Here is a 20461-nt window from a genome sequence, read left to right as displayed (position 1 = left end):
GCAGCATCAGTCACCTTAATGTTCCTCAAACATGTAAAAGCAAAATACTCCCTCAGGGTCTTTGCACTGCCTCAAACACTCTTCCCTCATTTAACTACATAGCTCATATTCTATGTTATGTAGGAGTTTTCCCATATGCTATCTCCTCAGTAGTATCTTATCTGACCATACATCTAAAATAGTACATATGTGGTGTCTTTTTCTACTGTTTTACTCTGCTTTTCCTCCAAATTACTTCTTACTATCTATTATATGCTTTTTTGTTTATTTCCTATTTTCTCCACTAAATTATAGATTCAAAAAGGGCAAAGAATATGTGTGCTTTGTTCAACACTGAATCTAGGCTAATACCTGGCACATACAAGGTGCCCAGTAAATACTTAATGAGTGAAAGAATGTTAAATAAAGCAGACCACTAGCAATGTTATGCTAATAAATATACGGAATGTGCCTTTCATATTCCTACATAAGTATATAATTACAGATTTATAATAACCATACTTTTATTGGTGAAATTAAACTAAACTGCTAAGAAATTCTCCCTTTAAAATCATCATCCATAAAGAGTTTTAAGTCCAACTTTAAATGTCTTTATTTGCCACATGGGAAACTGCCTTTATTACTTTTTCCTAAGAATGTAACTAAAGGGAAATAAGCAAACAAAAAAGTATTTTATTGGCATACTTACCGTTTCTTTTGGACCAGGGGTGTAAGCATGAACTTTTCACAAGTGCTTCATCAACTTTTCCTCCTGACATGTTATCCATGAACTGACGCCCATGTTCTAATGCAAGGTAGCAGTCATTGCAACAGTCACGCTCTTCAACACGTACCCAATTGCTAATTACACCACTTTTAGGAAAAGGATCTTGGTCTGCTGCTCCAAAGGGTGAAAATAAATTAGTGCACTGATCTTGTAGCAATAATATCAAATCATCAGATAATTTTTCAGATTCCTTTAGTCCTCCATTAACATGTTCAGCAGAGGTAGCCCTGAGAGCTTCAAAACGTTTTTCTGCTTCTTTGCCACAGTCTGTATTGCGTCCTATGATATCTAGTTCATCTTCAAGAAATAATCCTGAATTGTTTCCAAATTTTCTGTTCATGACAGCACTGAAGCCACAGGTACACCTATATTGTGCTTCCTGCGTTGGATCTGGAATGTAAACTCCAACATCGGCACCCTTGATGTTCATGTTGCAAACACAGATGCAACAACTATCAAAGTTACAGTCTTTAAACAAATTCATAACTGATTCTGAAAGGATGAGGTTTACATAAAGACTGTGTGCTTCAGGGATGGAAGGGACAGTTGCAGGTTCAACAGAATTAAGGGGTCTGCATGTAGATGGGGTAGAAGCTGGTGAATACAAGTCTGAATTTTCATATTTGACTGAACCTTGAGCACTAGCAGGTCCACCAGCTCCACGAGGAGTCCGAGGAGTCCTTGGAGTCCTTGGAGTTGGAAACCGAGGGGTGGATGGAGAAGGAAGAATTCCTGCTCCGCTGTTACTAGGAGGTGCACTGCTAGGAGGCATCCCAAAAGAAGTATGAGTTTGAGGTGTATAAGCAGGGCCATATTCTTGATCCATATTACTTCCATCACTATCATCACCAGGGTAAAAGAAAATCAAATATATATATAAAGGAACATATTAGTAATGTGAAATACAACTAAAAACGTCCCAAATGTTTTTCAATTACGTAGAAAATTATGAAAGGACAAGTATTGCAAGAATTACAAGCACAGTCAATTCTTATTTCTGGTTAACATATCTACTCTAAGTGATTGTTGTTGACTAAGGATCAATCAACAAGTTCAAAAATCATTAATAAGCACTCTATATGCTAATGCATACCTAGACATCCATATTTACTATCTATAAATTTTGTTTACTAGAAATACTTATATTTCCTTGATTCTAAGATGCTACTGACTATAAAAAAAGAAAAATGATTTTAGAGATGCTCATGTGTAAAAAGGGAAAAACGGTAATTTTAAAATGCTACCACTTATAAGACATCTCAAATTCAGATTTCTTTTAGCCTTGAGTTGAAACTGACAAAGTCAGAGATGTTAAAATGTGAAAAGTGTGGAAAAGATGGCAAATGTAAAAATGGGAGCAATTTAAAATTGCAGCCCAAAAGAAAAGGTGCTTCGGAATACAAATCAAGCATAATAGTCTTAAGTTTCCTAATAGTTTATCCATACCCAATTAACCTTTTTTTTTTTTTGAGACAAAGTCTCACTCTGTTGCCCAGGCTGGAGTGCACTGGTGCGATCTCGGCTCCCTGCAATGCCTGCCTCCCAGGTTCAAGCCATTCTTGTGCCTCAGCCTTCCAAGTAGCTGGGACTACAAGCATGCGCCACCACGCTTGGCTAATTTTTGTATTTTTAGTAGAGACAAGGTTTCGTATGTTGGCCAGGCTGATCTCAAACTCCTGACCTCAAGGGATACGCCTGCCTTGGCCTCCCAAAGTATGGGAATTACAGGCGTGATTCACTGCTCCCGGCCAATCACTATAATTGATTAACCAGAAATAATTTTTAGAATTTTCAAAAAACAATTTTACTTTTCCAGCATACCAGGTAAATCTATGAAAAAAAAATTAAAGCTGTATAAGCAGTCACATACTATTGTAACAACATAAATCATACCCCTCTTTGATGAATGGCATTGAAGGCCCTGAAGAAAGCAATTCCAATTTTCCAACAGTCCAACTCTGACGGTAAATACACTCTTCTGGCAATTTGATAGGGGTCAGATATTGGCTTGGTAGAGTTTTTAGAGGTGCAAACATGGAACATCCCACTAGAATTTGATAATTTTCAGGCTTATAGACATAAGAAAAATCCTACAATATAAAGATGGTAGGTTTTCAGTATCTTATCTTCTAGGAGGAAAAAATAAATAAACAACTCAAACAGGCTCTGGACCTTTTTTCCTTTCTTTAAACAGAATAAGATCTAAATACAATTCTATTATTTTCTTAAATGCATTCCTAATAGTGACAACAATAATTCAGTCCTCAACTTAGCTACAAAACTGCAACCACTATAAAATAATTTTTGACTATAGCAACAAATTAATTCTATAAGAAAATATAGGAAGTGAATTATTTTTCTAGAAAAAACATACTTACTTTAATTTCAGAAGGTTTGGGGCTACAGAATCCCTCATCAACCTCAATTTTGAACTGCGCTCCTATACTAGAACTATTTCCTTCTAGAACAGTTCCTCCAGGTGTTGTATCCATACTACCATATTCTTTATTATTCATATTCATTGGGGAAAATCCCATAATATGTTGTTCCAATGATGGTGGTGTAGGATACATTTTATGAAGATCTGCAGTGCCTATATTTAATAAAAACATACATTTTAACATGACTAAAAATAGGCAAATCTGTGTTTAAAACAAAAGGAGTGGGGAGCTTTGTTGAGATTAAAAGTTTGCAAATTTATCTCGAGCACAGATGAGGGAAGCTTACTTATGCAAGATAACGGGTCCAGATTTCCTGTCTTTGATTCCTTGCAGCTGGCTTTATCATCTGATCCATTTGCTGATTTTTTAGATCCAGGCTATTTAAAAAAAGCACATATTTATCTAAAATTTTACATCCAATGTGATCTCAAAATAGTAATCATTCAGATATAACTTAACAGTAAAGCCCATTCATTAAAAGTATTTTGAATCTGTGATACAGCCAAATACATACTAGTGTTGAAAGATATAAAATATTTCTTAATCACTGACTCCAGATTTATTTATTTGGTAAGCCTCCAAATTAAAAGGAAAAAGTTCCTCCAAAGAAAATGACCAATACTTTCAAAATACACAGAAGTAAGGTTAACCTTAACTTAAAACCCAGTAATAAGAGGCCGGACATAGTAGCTCACACCTGTAATCCCAGCACTTTGGGAGGCTGAGGCAGGCAGATCAATTTGAGGCCAGGAGTTTGAGACCAGCCTAGCCAACACGGTGAAACCTCATCTCTGCTAAAAATACAAAAAATTAGCTGGGTGGGGCATGCCTGTAATTCCAGCTACTCGGGAGGCTGAGGCACAAGAATTGCTTGAGCCTGGGAGGCAGAGGTTGCAGTGAGCCAGGACTGCACCACTGCACTCCAGCATGGGCAATACAGCGAGACTCTTGTCTTAAAATAAATAAAAATAAGAAAACCTGCAATAAGAAGGGGTTGTAATTAACATTAGAAATGCTTCTTGGTAAAAGATACTTGCAGAGAAAGCATTTGTCTCCTTAAGTTGAACACATTAAAGTTTCCTATATAATCAATCACTCCCCTATCTAAATTCTTATTTATACTTTCACCTTGTTTTAATAGTCTCCCTATTCCTGCAAAAATACTGTTAACAGGTAAAACTAAGGACAAACTTCAGAAGATCTAATGACAAAGCAATAGAGTTCCTAACTTTTAGTAGATTGAACAAACAAGTTTTACTATCTCCAAGCTCTTACCAATGTTTTCAGAGATAACATTTGTTCCATGTCTTCTGTTAGACAGTCTGTGATAAATATTAATATGTAGACCACGTTCTGACTACAACCTTTTTATTTCAGAGGAACCACAGCTGATACAGGAATGGTAGTAGAGAGAAAGTATGAATGTGCCAAAGCATTCAAGGATATAGTTGCCTAGTAAAGGGTGCCCTAAAATGTACTACATTATGGGATATACAGTAAAAGTTTATGTATCTGCAATATATATATATGTATATGTACACGCACACATATACACACATATAGAGATATATATGTTGAGAGAGGACTAAATGCATATTATATAGGAAAGGAAAGATCAAATGTACCATAGAAGTTTCCAAGCTACCTTTATGCAGATGAAAAGGAATTCCCTTTTATGATAATGCAGCACCCAATTCATTAATTTGACAGAGACTTGACATTCTAGGGAATCTCATTTTAAGCTTTAATTTCTTTTATCTTCACCTTTCTCTGCAAATGGGTGTTAAAGATTAAATATTATTTTTTTCCTCTTTTATTGTTATATCATGTATCTGTCTTATAATAGCTGTGATGCAAAACAAATTCAAAAGAGCTGGTATTCCTTAATAAATTGACAAAGCAAATAACTTTAATGTCAATTATGTATGTGTTCTCTGAATGAGTAAATTCCAGAGTCATTTCTCAAATTACAGAATCAAATAGGAAAATAATTCTGCTTCCTAAAACTACAAAACAGAACATACGGCAGAGCTCAAATTAAGGTTAATCACGTGTCCCCCAAATGTAAAAACAAAAGGAGAAACAAAACCCTCAAAGTTTATAGATGACACTATGGCAAGACTACTCAAACATGAGATTTAAAAAAGAAATCAATGAATGAGGTTTTACTATATTTCCTATTGTTCAGGGCTAAAACATAGTATTAAACTCACAAATCACTTCTAAAAAATAAAAAATAAATAAAATCAAGGAAAACAAATTATAATCCTATTCATTAATGAGATACTCACTGTTAGTTCATCTTCATCAGAATTGAAGAGATTATCAAGGTCAGTGTAAGAGACAGCCAGGTCTGAGTCATAAATCAAACTTGTTGATGGAGGACGGGCATGACTAGTAGGGCGTGGAGCATCTACAAAAGTCAATCAGAAAAATAAAATTAAAACTGCTACTACTATGCCTGTAATCCCAGCACTTTGGGAGGCCGAGGAGGGTGGATCACGAGGTCAGGAGTTCAGGACCAGCCTGGCCAAGACGGTGAATCCCCGTCTCTACTAAAACTACAAAAATCAGATGAGCGTGGTGGCAGGCGCATGTAATCCCAGCTACTTGGGAGGATAAGGCGGAGAACTGCTTGAACCCAGGAGGCAGAGGTTGCAGTGAGCCGAGATAGCGCCATTGCACTCCAGCCTGGGAGACAGAGCGAGACTCCATCTTAAAAACAAAAACAAAAAACAAAAAAAACCCTGCTACTACTGACCACATAAGTACTATTCTTTTTAAATGAGACATATAACTTTAAGGTCATAAGGGGATTATGCAACAAGAAATTGTACTTTATTGTTTAAAATCGAGAAAGTGTTTTTATAGAAAAAAAGTTATAAATAAATGATTATATCTTTCCCAGGAAGCTCACGTAATCCATAAAATAGCTAAGTACTCTACATGAATAATTAATGCATCAAATAAAAATATAAATACTATTAGAAAAACAGAATTAAATACACATACACACACTTGTAATTTTTTTTTTCTTTTTTTTGAGACGGGGTCTCGCTCTGTCACCACCAGGCTGGAATGCAGTGGTGCAATCACACCTCACTGCAGCCTTGACCTCTCGGGTTCAAGCAATCCTCCCACCCCAGCAGCTGGGACTACAGGCACGTGACCCTATGCCCAGTTAATTTTTTTTTTTTTTTCCTCGAGTTGGGGTTTCGCCATATTGCCCAGACTGGTCTTGAGCTTCTGGGCTCAAGCAATCTGCCCGCCTCTGTTTCTGAAGTGCTGGGATTACAGGTGTGAGCCACCTCACCTGGCCTGTATTTTTCTATCTTTCTGAAATGTAAACGAAGAACAGAACAATGATCAAGAGCTGACTCTTGGGCCAGACAGACTTTAATCTGAATCCCAGCTCCACCACTAACAGTATGACCCTCGACAAATTACTTAATGTCTCTGTGCCTCAATACCAAGAATAAAATGTAACAGAATGTCGGTAATGTGCTTCGCCCAGTACTAGGTGCTTAAGTACTAGATAAATATTACCGCTTAGTTACCGTACTACAATTTTATTTTCCTACCCTCTCGCCCTGTTTTAGGGTAACAAAAACATGATACCAATTACAATGAAAATTAAACTCCCAATATATTCCTGCACAAGAAAAACAATTTGATACATAACCTTCCAAATCATTCTCTGTTAACTGACTTGAGACAGTTCTCGTTTTCAGAAAGATAAAAGTCACTTCGCCAGTGTCTCTGGTGTGTCAGTTCTAAAGATTCACTAGAGTTGTGCCTTTGAAATTTTAAGAGTAAGTAAAAATCATCTAAGATACTTACTAAAAACCAAGATTTTGAAGCTCCACCTTGGAGATACTCCAGAATGTAGCATATGTTTCACATTTTGAGAAAGCTGAACTACAGGCACAAGAAGGGGCTTACATGTTTCCTATAACCCAGGGAACATCCTAGGATAGGTAAGTAGGCCAAACAACCCAATTTGTTTCTGAGTTTTTTCTTTTTTTTTTTTAATGTATGTATTGCGAAATGGCTAAATCAAGCTACTGAACATATTCATTACGTCATATACAGGTACTTTTTTTTATGTTGGGAACGCTTAAAATCTACTCTGAATTTTCAAATATACAATCTATTATTAGTTGTAGTAACCACAATTTACAATAGATCTCTTGAACTTATTCCTCCCAACTGAAATTTTGTGTCCTCTGGCCATCCCCATTCCCCTACCCCCAGTCTCTGGTAATCACCACTTTACTTTCTACTTCCATGAATCCAGCTTTTTTTTTTTTTTTTGAGACAGAGTCTCGCTCTGTCACCCAGGCTGGAGTGCAGTGGTGTGATCTCGGCTCACTGCAACCTGTCTCCCGGATTCAAGTGATTCTCCTGCCTCAGCTCCCAAGTAGCTGGGACTACAGGTGTGTGCCACCACACCCGGCTAATTTTTTGTATTATTAGTAGAGACGGGGTTTCACTGTGTTAGCCAGGATGGTCTCAATCTCCTGACCTCACGATCCACCTGCCTTGGCCTCCCAAAGTGTTGGGATTACAGGCGTGAGCCACCACGCCCAGCCATATATTTTAATTTTTAAAATATTTAACATTTTATTGATTGGAGATGGAGTTTCACTCTTGTCACCCAGGCTGGAGTGCAATGGAGCGATCTTGGCTCACTGCAACCTTCGACTCCTAGATTCAAGCAATTCTGCCTCAGCCTCCCAAATAGATGGGATTACAGGTGCACGCCACCACACCTGGCTAATTTTGTATTTTTAGTAGAAATGGGGTTTTGCCATGTTGACCAGGCTGGTCTCAAACTCCTGACCTCAGGTGATCTGCCCACCTTGGCCTCCCAAAGTGCTCGGATTATAGGCATGAGCCACTGCACCTGGCCTATTTATTGTTTTTACACAGATAGGGTCTCACTACATTGGCCAAGGTGGTCTTGAACTCCTGGCCTCAAGCAATTCTCCTACTGTGGCCTCCCAAAATACTGAGATTATAGGCATGGGCCATGACACTTGGCCTTGCAGCAGACTTTCAAATCAGGTAGTGTGATGCCACCAACTTTGTTCTTTTTGCTCAAGGCTGCTTTAGCCATTCAGGGCCTTTTGTGACCCTACACACATTTTAGGATTGTTTTTTCTATTACTGTGAAAAGTGTCATTGGAATTTTGATAGGGATTGCTCTGAATCTGTAGATCACTCTGGCAAAGAATCCAAACTGTTGAATTTTCAAGCTACCTAGACCATTTGTTCATTGTTCAGATAGATTTTTTTCTTATTTTTGGTTATCCACAGACTGACCCTCTATTTATTCCAAATATTAAAACTTTGTCATGGAAAACACACACCAGAAGATGACTTACTTTGCCCACATCAAAAGTTAAATGGATTTTGCTGTACATCATAGTGAATAATAACATATTGTATACTTGCAAATTGCTGAAAGTAGATTTTAAGTATTCTCACCTACACGCACAAAAAAGGTATGGAAGGTAATGCATATGTTAAACAGCTTGATCTACCCATTCCACTATATATACATACACACACATATATATGTAAAATAATTCCAAGTGTTTGCTCACTGAAGACTTGATAGTACTTTCAAGCTTATAGTTGTGGGGTTACAATAGGAGACTAACAATTCTCCTCATACCAGTCTCCATTGTTTAAATTATAACTGAAAAATGATTTAGAATAAGATAAACTGTAACTGTGTTGTGACACAGAATATGAGTAAAATGTTAAAAAAAGTAAATATACATATATTTTTTGGTGTGTGTGTGCATATATGTATAGGGTCTCACTGTATATATATATATATATATATATATATATATATATACACACACACACACACACACACTCCCCCCCAAAACATCATGTTGTATACCATATATACAATTTTTACTTGTCAATTAAAAAATTATTTTAAAAGTTAAATGGGTTTTGTAAATGAATTACTATACTATGTCTCTCTATTCCATTCACAAGGAGTTTAAGTCAGACATATTCAAAGTGGAGTCTTGACCACTGTGTCCCCAATACCCAAACAGTACCTACACATAACAGGTGCTAACTAAATATTTGTTGAATTAGTGGCCTCAGAACAGCTCTCTTAACTTGTGTGTGTGGGAAGAAAATGACAACAAAATTCCAGTAAAGTTTAATTTAGAAATTGTGGTTTTAGATCTGAAAGACCTTAGGCAATGACCTCATCTCCTCATTTTACAGGTGAAAACTTTAAAACATTTTACTCATATTTATTCTATATCACAACACAATCATAGTTGAGCTTATTCTAAATCATTTTTCAATTTTTATTTATTTATTTATTTTTTGAGACAGAGTCTCGCTCTGTCACCCAGGCTGCAGTGCAGTGGCACAATCTCGGCTCACTGCAACCTCTGCCTCTCGGGTTCAAGCGATTCTCCTGCCTCAGCCTTCCAAGTAGCTGGGATTACAGGCACCTGGCACCACACATGCTTTATTTTTGTATTTTTAGTAGAGACAGGGTTTCACCTTGTTGGCCAGGCTGGTCTTGACCTCCTGACCTCAGGTGATCCACCTGCCTCGGCCTTACAGGTGTAAGCCATTGTGCCCAGCCCATCTTGGCTCACCACAACCTCTGCCTCCTGGGTTCATGCGATTCTGCTGCCTCAACCTCCCAAGTTGCTGGGACTACATGCATGCACCACCACGCCCAGCTAATTTTTGTTTCTTTGTTTGTTTGAGACAGTCTCGCTCTGTCGCCAGGCTGGAGTACAGTGACATGATCTCGGCACACTGCAACCTCTGCCTCCCAGGTTCAAGCATTCTCCTGCCTCAGCCTCCCGAGTAGCTGGAACTATAGGCACGTGCCTCCATGCCCAGCTAATTTTTCTATTTTTTTAGTAAAGACGGGGTTTCACCACGTTGGCCAGGATGGTCTCAATCTCTTGACCTCGTGATCTGCCCGCCACGGCCTCCCAAAGTGCTGAGATTACAGGTGTGAGCCGCCGTGCCCGGCCTAATTTTTCTATTTTTTTAGTAGGGATGGTGTTTCACCATGTTGGACAGGCTGGTCTTGAACTCCTGACCTCAAGTGATCCACCCACCTTGGCCTCCCAAAGTGCTGGGATTACGGGCATGAGCCATGGTGCCCAGATCCATTTTTCAATTATAATTTAAACAATGGAGACAGGTATGAAGAGAACTGATAGTCTTCTAATTGTAACCCCCATTGCTATAGGCTTGAAAGTAGTGTCTTCAGAGAGCAAACACTTGGAGTTATGATGATGAAACACTCTACTGTCAACCAACTGGACATCAGTATCTTTCTCCCATTTTTTTCAAGTGTGTTTTTCCTGGAGAGTATAACCATAGCCTTGGCATAGTATAACAATGGCCTTTTCTCAATCACTTTCCAGTCAATATGTGCCTTCATTCTTTTACTTCCTTTCACATAATTCCCAGTAGAAGGGGGTGAGAAATCTATTACATAAAACTGAGTTTTTAATAGAAAACTATTTTTATATGTAAAAACAGGAAAGAGGCCGCAACAATTAAAAACACAAATTCTATCACCTGAACTTGCTTCTTCCAATAAAAGATAACCAATAAACCCATCATTTAAGAAAGATTCCTTTCTATGAAACATAATGAATTATACAAAAAGGAATATTAGAAGTCCAACAATATCAGATCAGTCTGTAGTAACAATCCTGGAATGCAATATTTTCATTAGGAAATAAAGGTTTTACCTTGCTTGATAGAGGGACTAAATAATGACATAGCATCTTCTTCATGTGATAACACTGTTACACTAGATGTCCCATCTTCTACCTGCAAACAAATATTTCATGTTAGGCTGAAATATATAATTTACCAACAATAAAATCTACCAATTATTGAGGAGCTGTGTGTCAGGCATCCAGCTAAGTGTTTAACATACATTATCACTGATTCTTACAGTTAACAAGTAAGTAGTATGCTTATTATTACTTTTTTTTTGAGATGGACTCTCGCTCTATCACCAGGCTGTAGTACAGTGGCATGATCTCGACTCACTGCAACCTCTGCCTCCTAGGTTCAAGCGATTCTCCTGCCTCAGCTTCCCAAGTAGCTAGGACTACAGACACGTGCCACCACGCCCAGCTAATTTTTGTATTTTTAGTAGAGATGTGGTTTCACCACATTGGCCAGGATGGTCTCAATCTCTTGACCTTGTGATCCGCCCACCTCAGCCTCCCAAAGTGCTGGGATTATAAGTATGAGCCACCACGCCTGGCCTGTGGTATGTTTATCTTATAGACAAAAGTAGAGACTCTAATGTGCCCCAGAAAACATGACTGATAAACAGTGAGAGCTGAAATTTTATCCTAAATCTGTCAAATTCCAAAGTCCATGTTCTTTTTTTTTTTTGTGACAGAGTCTCACTCTGTCACCCACGCTAGAGTGCAGTGGCATGATCTTGGCTCACTGCAACCTCCCCCTCCTGGGTTCAAGAGATTCTCCCGCCTCAGCCTCCCAAGCAGCTGAGATTACAGGCATGCACCACCACACCTGGCTAATTTTTGTATTTTTAGCAGAGATGGGGTTTCGCCATGTTGGCCAGGCTGATCTCGCTCTCCTGATCTCAGGTGATCTGCCCGCCTCAGCCTCCCAAAGTGCTGGGATTACAGGCGTGAGACACAGCGCCCAGCCTGTTCACGTTCTTTCTATTATACCTGCAGCCTTCCCAGCTACCACTACTCTCATACTTCCAAAAAGACAAAATTTCAAGTACCTGGCATATAGTAGGGCTAAGTAAAACTTTGTGAAACTAATTTTGTATTAAACATATTATTGGGGGCCAGGCACGGTGGCTCACGCCTGTAATCCCAGCACTTTGGGAGGCCGAGGCGGGCGGATCACTTGAGGTCAGCAGTTCAAGACCAGCCTGACCAACATGGAGAAATCTCGTCTCTACTGAAAATACACAAAATTAGCCGAGCGTAGTGGAGCATGCCTGTAATCTCAGCTACTAGGGAGGCTGAGGCAGGAGAATCACTTGAATCAGGGAGGCGAAGGTTGCAGTGAGCTAAGATCATAACATTGCACTCCAGCCTGGGCAACAAGAGCGAAACTCCGTCTCAAAAAAAAAAAAAAAAAAAAACCTCACACGTATTATTGGATCCTTTTCATAACTTTACAGATTTCAATTTTTTTTTTTTTAAACGGAGTATTGCTCTGTCACCAGGCAGAAGTTCACTGGCATGATCTCAGCTCACTGCAACTTCTGCCTCCTGGGTTCAAGCGATTCTCCTGTGTCAGCCTCCTGAGTAGCTGGGATTACAGGCGCCCGCCATCGCACCCAGCTAATTTTTGTAATTTTAGTAGAGATGGGGTTTCACCATCTTGGCCAGGCTGCTCTCGAACTCCAGACCTAGTGATCCACCCACCTCAGCCTCCCAAAGTGCTGGGATTACAAGCGTGGGCCACTGTGTCTAGCCAATTTTCATATTTTGTATTTAAGACATAATTCCTGTGTAGCAAAGTTATCTTAATCTTAACAAATTCTCATATATTTGATTTTTAAATTTTATTCTTATAACTATATATCTTGCACTTCATTTTTACTTCTAGGTGCACTGTAAGTTCCTGAATCACATATTCAAAAATAGCACATATTTTTTAAACTCAGTGATGTATATTTTATTGTATCTTTGAAAACTGGTAATTCACTTACAACATATTTTAAAATCACTGTCAAAATAGCCTACCTAAATGTCCTGATTTCAATTATGACAAATTTAATATGCCCTTTATCCAACCCAGAAACTTTTAAACAACAAAATATTTTCATTATCAGAGGTCAGCTATAATTGGTACCATGTGCTTGATTTACCCATTCAAAAAAATACATTTTTCTTTTTTTTTCTTTTTGAGACAGAGTCTCGCTCTGTCACCCAAGCTGGAGTGCAGTGGCCTGATCTTGGCTCACTGCAACCTCTGCCTCCTGGGTTCAAGTGATTCTCCTGCCTCAGCCTCCCGAATAGCTGGGATTACAAGGCGCACACCACCACACCCAGCTACTTTTTGTATTTTTATTAGAGACAGGGTTTCACCATGTTGGCCAAGCTGGTCTCAAACTCCTGTCCTCAGGTGATCCGCCTGCCTCGGCCTCCCAAAGTGCTGGTATTACAGGCATGAGCCACCGCACCCGGGCAAAAATATGTTTTTCTAAATAAATGATTACTCTTTCTATTCTAAGACAAAAGAAGTGAGATAACTGTGGTAGTAAGAGTGTTACTATATGCAGTGCTACAAAATCAACAGTGACCCTTTGGTGTACTGTGATTTCTCTTACCTTGTGTTTTTTTCCAGCTTCTCTCTCACTATTTTGTCTATCTTTTTTATCAGGAAAAAGGAATTCCTCATCTCCTTCAACAAATGCATATGGATCAATTTTAGGTTCTTGTTCTGCATCAGATGCTATTGCTGAAAGACACTGGTTTTTAATTTGATATTGCTGCACTAATTCATCAGAAACTTTTAAAGGTTTCTTACATTGCACCATTAACCTGCATAAAAAAATTAAAAAAAATTAATTATCCACATAAGCATTAAAAATTTCCAAAATGACGTTAAGTATCATGTTTTTAGAATTACTTAAAGATTATCTAACCTGCAATCCCTTATTTCACAAATGAGGAGGCATGAAAATATTAAATAATTTATTGAAGTCTAAAATTTAGCCATAGAGAAATGGGGCCAAAATCCAAGTTTCCTAACTATATCATCTTTCTACCAAAATATGTTGTCTTTAGGTAATTCACGGTTTAGGTAACTCACGGTTCTCAAGTCCTCAAGCACACTATTTTGTACAAATCCATTCCCTGAAACGGGCTCTTAAATCTAAACTGCTCCAGTACAGTGACTCAAAGTGGGAGCTTTATAAAAGTGAGTAAAATACTTTTAAACAATTTATACATTTATACAAGGAAAGTGATTATGTATTTTTTTTACTGCCATGAGTAGATATACTTTAAGTTTTAAATTTTTGAAGGCCTGATTTGTGTTTCATGAAAATAGCATTATTACTATTAATTCTGGCAAGATGTTTCACAATGGAAAGTGAAGTTTCAGTGCAAGTATCTGAGTTTTCTAATCACATTGGCACATCAATTTTTAAGTTATTAGTCTTCTGGTTCAACACAGCGACTAAGAAATTGTTTCTCTTTATTCTCCTAAAATAACCAATAAAATGACAGGAGATGACAGAATAAAAGAGAAGACAACAAGGAAGTTGGAAAGATGAGCTAGTGGAAACTGACAGACCACAGAAAGCTGAAATCTAAGGATAAAAGAGGGATGCCACAAGAAGCAAGCTGATCTATACCAAAGAACCCTGGAAAGCATCAAGAGTTTTTTCTCTCTGAAGACCCAACTGCTCGGTGAGTGTGAACACAGAATCATTAGCTTCTGGTTTGCATAAGACATGTTTAGACTCTCAAATTCCTATTCTCTCGGGTTTACAAAGCTAAGGTTCTCAGGTTGTCGTTAACAGTAGCTAGCAGCCAAGCTTGTAGTCAGATCATGGCCAGAATCTTGCAATGACTATTTCACTCTGAGAAAAAAACCAAAGTCCTTATACCATCCTATGAAAACTTCCCATCATCTTGTTCTTCTCCTCTTCAACTTCATCTTTTACTATTCTAGTCCTCTCTTATACTGCTTCCAAGGGCTTCCTTTATGTTCCTCAATGGGTTCCAGACCCATTCCTGGCTATTTCTTTTATGGGGAACATTCTCCTTCCAAATATCTGCATGGCCGACTCGCTCACTTCCTTCAAGTCTTTGCTTAAATGTCACCTCTCTATGAGCCCATAACTACTTTATTTTAAATAGCAATATGCCCATGCCCACTTGCCTCAATAATAATCCCCCTTACCCTGCTCTATTTTCCTGCATAGCATTTATCTTTTAACATAGTACATAATTTATTATATTCATAGTTGACTGTCACTCACACTAGAACATAAAAGCTCCACAAGGACAGGGGTCTAACCTTTGTTCACTAATTTAGCACAGACGCTTAGAGTACCTGGTACACAATAGGTGTCAATACTTGCTAGTGAATAAATGAAATCTAAAAATCACAGACTGAGATGTTTTTGCATTAGTACTACTAAAATACACTATCTTGTACTTTGAAATAAACAATTTTTACACACTAGAAGGTACCAATGCCACTGCTTATCTACTCTGAGTACTAAGACAAAAATTGTAAGATATGTAAGGTCTGGTAGCAACGAAGGTATTTGCAGATCGTACATTCTTTGACTGACAGGGAAATCTTATCTCATTCATCTATTCACTAATGCCTAACACTAGTAGCACTTGATCTCTTACAAACTCAGGGCAAAGCAGGCCATCAAAACAAAAACTGATTTCTAAACATGCTATCAAATGCTCCAATACATATGATTATTATTCCAAATATGCCCCAGATTTACTGCAAAAACTAAAATCCCAAGCATACAAAAACTTTCTGCTGTGGGAATATAATGCTAGCACACTGTCATTGGGGATATGTTTTATAATTAATCTCCAGAATAGTTCTGTTCTATAAACAGCTGAGTATCAAGTGTAGTTTTTTACCTCACCACATTAGACTCTAAATAACGGTTAGCTGAATTGTCTACCAAATATTCACTAATGCAAATCTTTTTAAAATAGTAATTCTAACTACTTTGATGTGTACTTTTCTTATTTAATACTTAAAATAATATTTTAAGATAAGAAGCAAAGGGTATTATCCCTGACTTTGATGTGGAAATTATGTAAAATCAAGGGCTTTGCTGAGGTCACATAGTGGCAAAGTCAGAAATGAAAAGATTTTAAGTATTTATATTCAAATAACTATCCTTAGGGAAGAAAGTATAAGAAATCCCCCTTCCCCCAGCCTGAAAGACACTACTACTCTCTGTAGAGACAAATAAAACTCTGTGTTTCATATTACGTTGTCCTCTGGCAGAAGTATAAAAACCTTCACACTGTTTACATAAGTAGTTGCTAGACTACTGTGCAGTAACATTATTAAAAAAACCAACTCTACTGCACAGGGCTCTATTAAAATAAAAAATGAGTAAACCAAATGCATTACCTAAATATGACTTTTTGTTATTTTATTGAATCATTCTCACAGACATTAGCATGTGCAAAGAATTTAAATGTAGTCAATTTCAAGAGTATCAAGACACAATAAATTTTAAAATATAAATTCATTTACATTATACATTCTATATTTAAAGCTGATAATAGAATTAAAAATTGTTACTTTTAAGAGATGCCAGATAAAAAACTCTAATTACCATACTGTCAACATCAATTATATAGTACACATACACTTTTAGAATACGAATAACCCTCTCCTTTCCTCAAACGAACTTTCACATACAGCCAAATAATTAACTACAGACACAGTTTCAATTAGACATAAAGCTAAATACAGACAAACTGCAAAAAGATCAGGTACAGCCATGAACAGGAAGTGCTGCAAGGCCCAAAGCATTATATTATTCATTAATTGCAACTCTTTCCTTTTACTATGACAATAACATACTATCCTGAAATGTACTCATATAGAATTTAACATAGCTTATGGTAGCGTATGCTGTTATGCCTTTATTCAATAAAAATTCTTCCAGATGAGGTATGACAGTTTTTAAGGATTGACAATTATAGAAGCAGATAAGCTACAGACGGAAAGTTAAGAAACAAATGAATGCAATAATGTCAAAATCTTCCCACCGCCTTTTTTTTTTTTTTTTTTTTTGAGACAAGGTCTTGCTGTCACCCAGGCTGGAGTGCAGTGGTGCAGTCTCAGCTCACTACAACCTCCACCTCCAGAGTTCAAAGTATCCTCCCTCTTCGGCCTCCTGAGTAGCTGGGACTACAGGTGTGTACCACCACACTTGGCTAGTTTTTTATTTTTTGTAGAGACAGAATCTCACTATATTGCCCAGGCTGTTCTTGAACTCCTGGGCTCAAGTGATCCTCCCATGTTTGCCTCCCAAAGTGCTGGGATTACAGGTGTGAGCTACTGAGCCCAGCCTAAAATCTCCCACTTTTTAAATGGTACTTTTTTTTTTTTATTACCGTCTCCTATATTCAGAATCAATCCCTAAACTGAGCCAAGGTCACTGTCAAAGGAAAGCTTTATTTGCATTAAAATAAAACAGCAAATATAGAAGACTTACTTAAAAGATTTAGAGTACAGAAAAATCAAAAGTTTATTTAATCACAGACTTCTGTGAATCAAAGGCATTCAGAACTATGTTTTAGAGATCAAATAATGCATTCTATAACTATATACATACAAATCTGGTATACCACTAACACAACATAGGAGTTAATTCTATTGATGAACATCATGGCTAAGATATCCTGATATACTTTGGCTACAGAATAAAACATGTAAAGAACTATGCTCAAATACAGTTCTTTCTTTGCTCAGGGTTTAGACAGGTTTCCCTCTGAATCAGAATCACAGACTAAACAATCACAAATTCTTCTAAAACTAAGTGCTAAACCCATGAAAAAAGATATAATGTTTCTTGCCAGAAATTTTGCTATCTTTAAAATTTATATGGTTCTTAGCCTCTATTCTGAAATACATGCTATCATTAACTAATAGAGAAACTAAAAAGAATTAGAAACAAAAAAAGATATTTGCCACGTGTATCTTATATATGGGTTATGCTATGTTCCACTCCAACCTCTCCTTCCCCACAAGTAAATTCTAACAAATTAGAGAAATTTTACTTTTACAAACATAGTCAATGAAAAGTTAAACATAAAATTGCTACACATGAAAGTCTAAGAATAAAAAAGGTACTCAGAAATGATAAATTCTATAATGCTACACTAGTTAGGTAGCCATCACCACCTGAAACTGCTAATCAGAAAAATCAAGAGGGCTGGGTGCAGTGGCTCACACCTGTAATCCCAGCGCTTTGGGAGGCCAAGGTAGTAGCATCACCGGAGACCAGGAGTTCAAGACCAGCCTGGACAACATAGCGAGATCCTGTCTCTAAAAAAAAAATGTTTTTAATTAGCCAAGCGGTATTGTCACATGTCTGTAGTCTCAGCTTCTTGGGAGGCTAAGGAGGATGGATGGCTTGAGCCCAGGAGTTCAAGGCTGCAGTGAGCCATGATCATGCCACTGCACCATAGCCTGGGTAACAGAGCAAGATCCTCTCTCATAAAAACAAAAAAATAAAAATCAAGAGTATTAATTTCTTTCACTAACCCACTACTATGGAAGGACAGTGCCACCTTTCAATAGCAATCAATGGAAACATTTATTTACACCAAACAGAAAATGGAGTTTCACTTAACATAAATAAAACAAAGCTTTGAATTTCTCCTACCGTAATTTTCTATGAAGTCACATACCTGTAAAAGTTCCACTATTATAAATCCACTAGTTCTCTGTTTCTACTGATGCATTCTTGTCCTTTTGCATTGTATATCTACTCTAACTGGGTTATCAACAGTCCCCTCTATTAAGTTTCAGACATGATCCCAACCGCCTGATGGAATCTCTCAGCAGGCACCTCAAACTGCATTCGCATGTTTACGATGTACTCACATTACATGTACATAGCTAAAGTCATGTAGTACGAAAAGATGAAAAGCCTAAGTATCAATCTCTCTCCTTCAAGATAACAAGTACTATTTCTATCATCTAATTAAGGTGGAAAAAAACCTAGGTATATGCCAGCATATATGTATGCACATATGTACTTTGTTCCTCATCTACATACAGAGCTTCTCATATCAGCCTATACAGATTTCCTTTGCTTATTTAAGTGGATATGCCATTATTATTTAGCCAGACCTTCATTATTTAGCAAGACCTTACTTTCATAAGGTGTATCAATAGTTTTGTTTTTTGTTGTTTTATTTTTTGGAGACGGAGTCTTGCTCTGTTGCTCAGGATGGAGTGCAGTGGCGTGGTCTTGGCTCACTGCAACCTCTGGCTCCCAGGTTTAAGCGATTCTCCTACCTCAGCCTCCTGAATAGCTGGGATTACAGGCGCCTGCCACCACACCCAGCTAATTTTTTGTATTTTCAGTAGAGACAGCATTTCACCATGTTGGCCAAGCTGGTCTCAAACTCCTGACCTCGTGATCCACCCACCTCGGCCTCCCACAAGTGCTGGGATTACAGGCGTGAGTCACTGCGCCCAGCCTAGGTATTTCAATAGTTATTCCAAGGTACTTCTACTTAGAAATGCTACTTTAAAAAAGTCAGAAAAATTAAGTTTGGTAAGATTTAGCCTAAAGTGGGTAAAAACAATGGTACAGACACCTTCAAACCTATTCTTTCTCATCTTTCCACCTCATGAACTAAATATGCTTGGCCTTAAACTCTCCTGTTATTCTCCTACTTTACTGTTTAACTGGCTGCAAAGTTCTTCAAAATATATTCCACAGCATCTATAACATTCATACATCCCTGCTACTTCTAATTTCCCAGTGTCAGCCTCACATCACTTTCTATATGAGTTGTTCAAACATGTCCAAACTGATCTCCTTTCACACAGACGTATCTTTTCATTTCAAGCAACCTTTCAATAACATTACTTGGTGAGTTTTTCCAAAATCCTTATTTTCTAAAACTTGTCATTTTATCTCACTCAATACTTGCAATAGTCCCTCCATCATCTCAAGGATAATATACAAACTTATGAATACTATTGTGCTATTTCATTCTATAGTCCTACGCTTTTCAGGTCTCATTTCTCATCATGACACACCAAACTACTAAGGAGCACCCCTATAATCTAACCATACCAAACTACATAAAGCTTCTGGATCTTCATAAATGGAATTAAATTATTCCCCACTCTGTGTCTGTACTATATTTTATTTATACCTCTATCAGATAATATGCTATTTTCCATTAGACTACAATTTCATTTATGGTCAAGAGTAAATTTATTTTATACACTAACAGTGCCCCACAGCATCCTGCATAAGAGAAACTTCAGTTTTATTGAAACTGATTTTAAAAATACCTTTTAAGAATATGAATTTAAAAAGAAAAATACTCCTCCTAAGAAGAGATATAAAATGCAGAGGACTTGCAACAGCCCTGTAATTAACTTTATTAAAATTAACTGCTAAACATTTAAATGCACTTTCAAAACTCAAAGAATGGAAAAATAATAATAGATATTTACAATGACTAGATGACAG

At 37.5% G+C, this 20461-nt stretch overlaps 1 protein-coding gene across 3 annotated transcripts in view; it reads right to left on the bottom strand.

Moving 5' to 3' along the window:
• Window positions 1–20461, bottom strand: part of MED13 (mediator complex subunit 13) — a 121937-nt gene that overhangs the window by 38137 nt on the left and 63339 nt on the right. For all 3 annotated transcript variants that reach the window (XR_010133762.1, XM_019028067.4, XM_063706215.1), the window contains exons 10-16: window positions 13562–13775; window positions 10974–11055; window positions 5499–5620; window positions 3494–3584; window positions 3145–3359; window positions 2660–2856; window positions 689–1605 (exon numbers count right to left, since the gene is read on the bottom strand). Coding sequence is in view for 2 of the 3 variants with exons in the window: in XM_019028067.4 (XP_018883612.4) it covers window positions 689–1605; window positions 2660–2856; window positions 3145–3359; window positions 3494–3584; window positions 5499–5620; window positions 10974–11055; window positions 13562–13775 (1838 nt within the window). In the remaining variant the exon portion in view is untranslated. The remainder of the gene's footprint in view (window positions 1–688; window positions 1606–2659; window positions 2857–3144; window positions 3360–3493; window positions 3585–5498; window positions 5621–10973; window positions 11056–13561; window positions 13776–20461) is intronic.

This window comes from Gorilla gorilla, chromosome 4 (assembly GCF_029281585.2).
Source record: "Gorilla gorilla gorilla isolate KB3781 chromosome 4, NHGRI_mGorGor1-v2.1_pri, whole genome shotgun sequence".
In the NCBI taxonomy this organism is placed as follows: Eukaryota; Metazoa; Chordata; class Mammalia; order Primates; family Hominidae; genus Gorilla; species Gorilla gorilla.
Note: the sequence above shows the minus strand (reverse complement) of the source record. Positions and strands in the feature narration are given on the sequence as shown.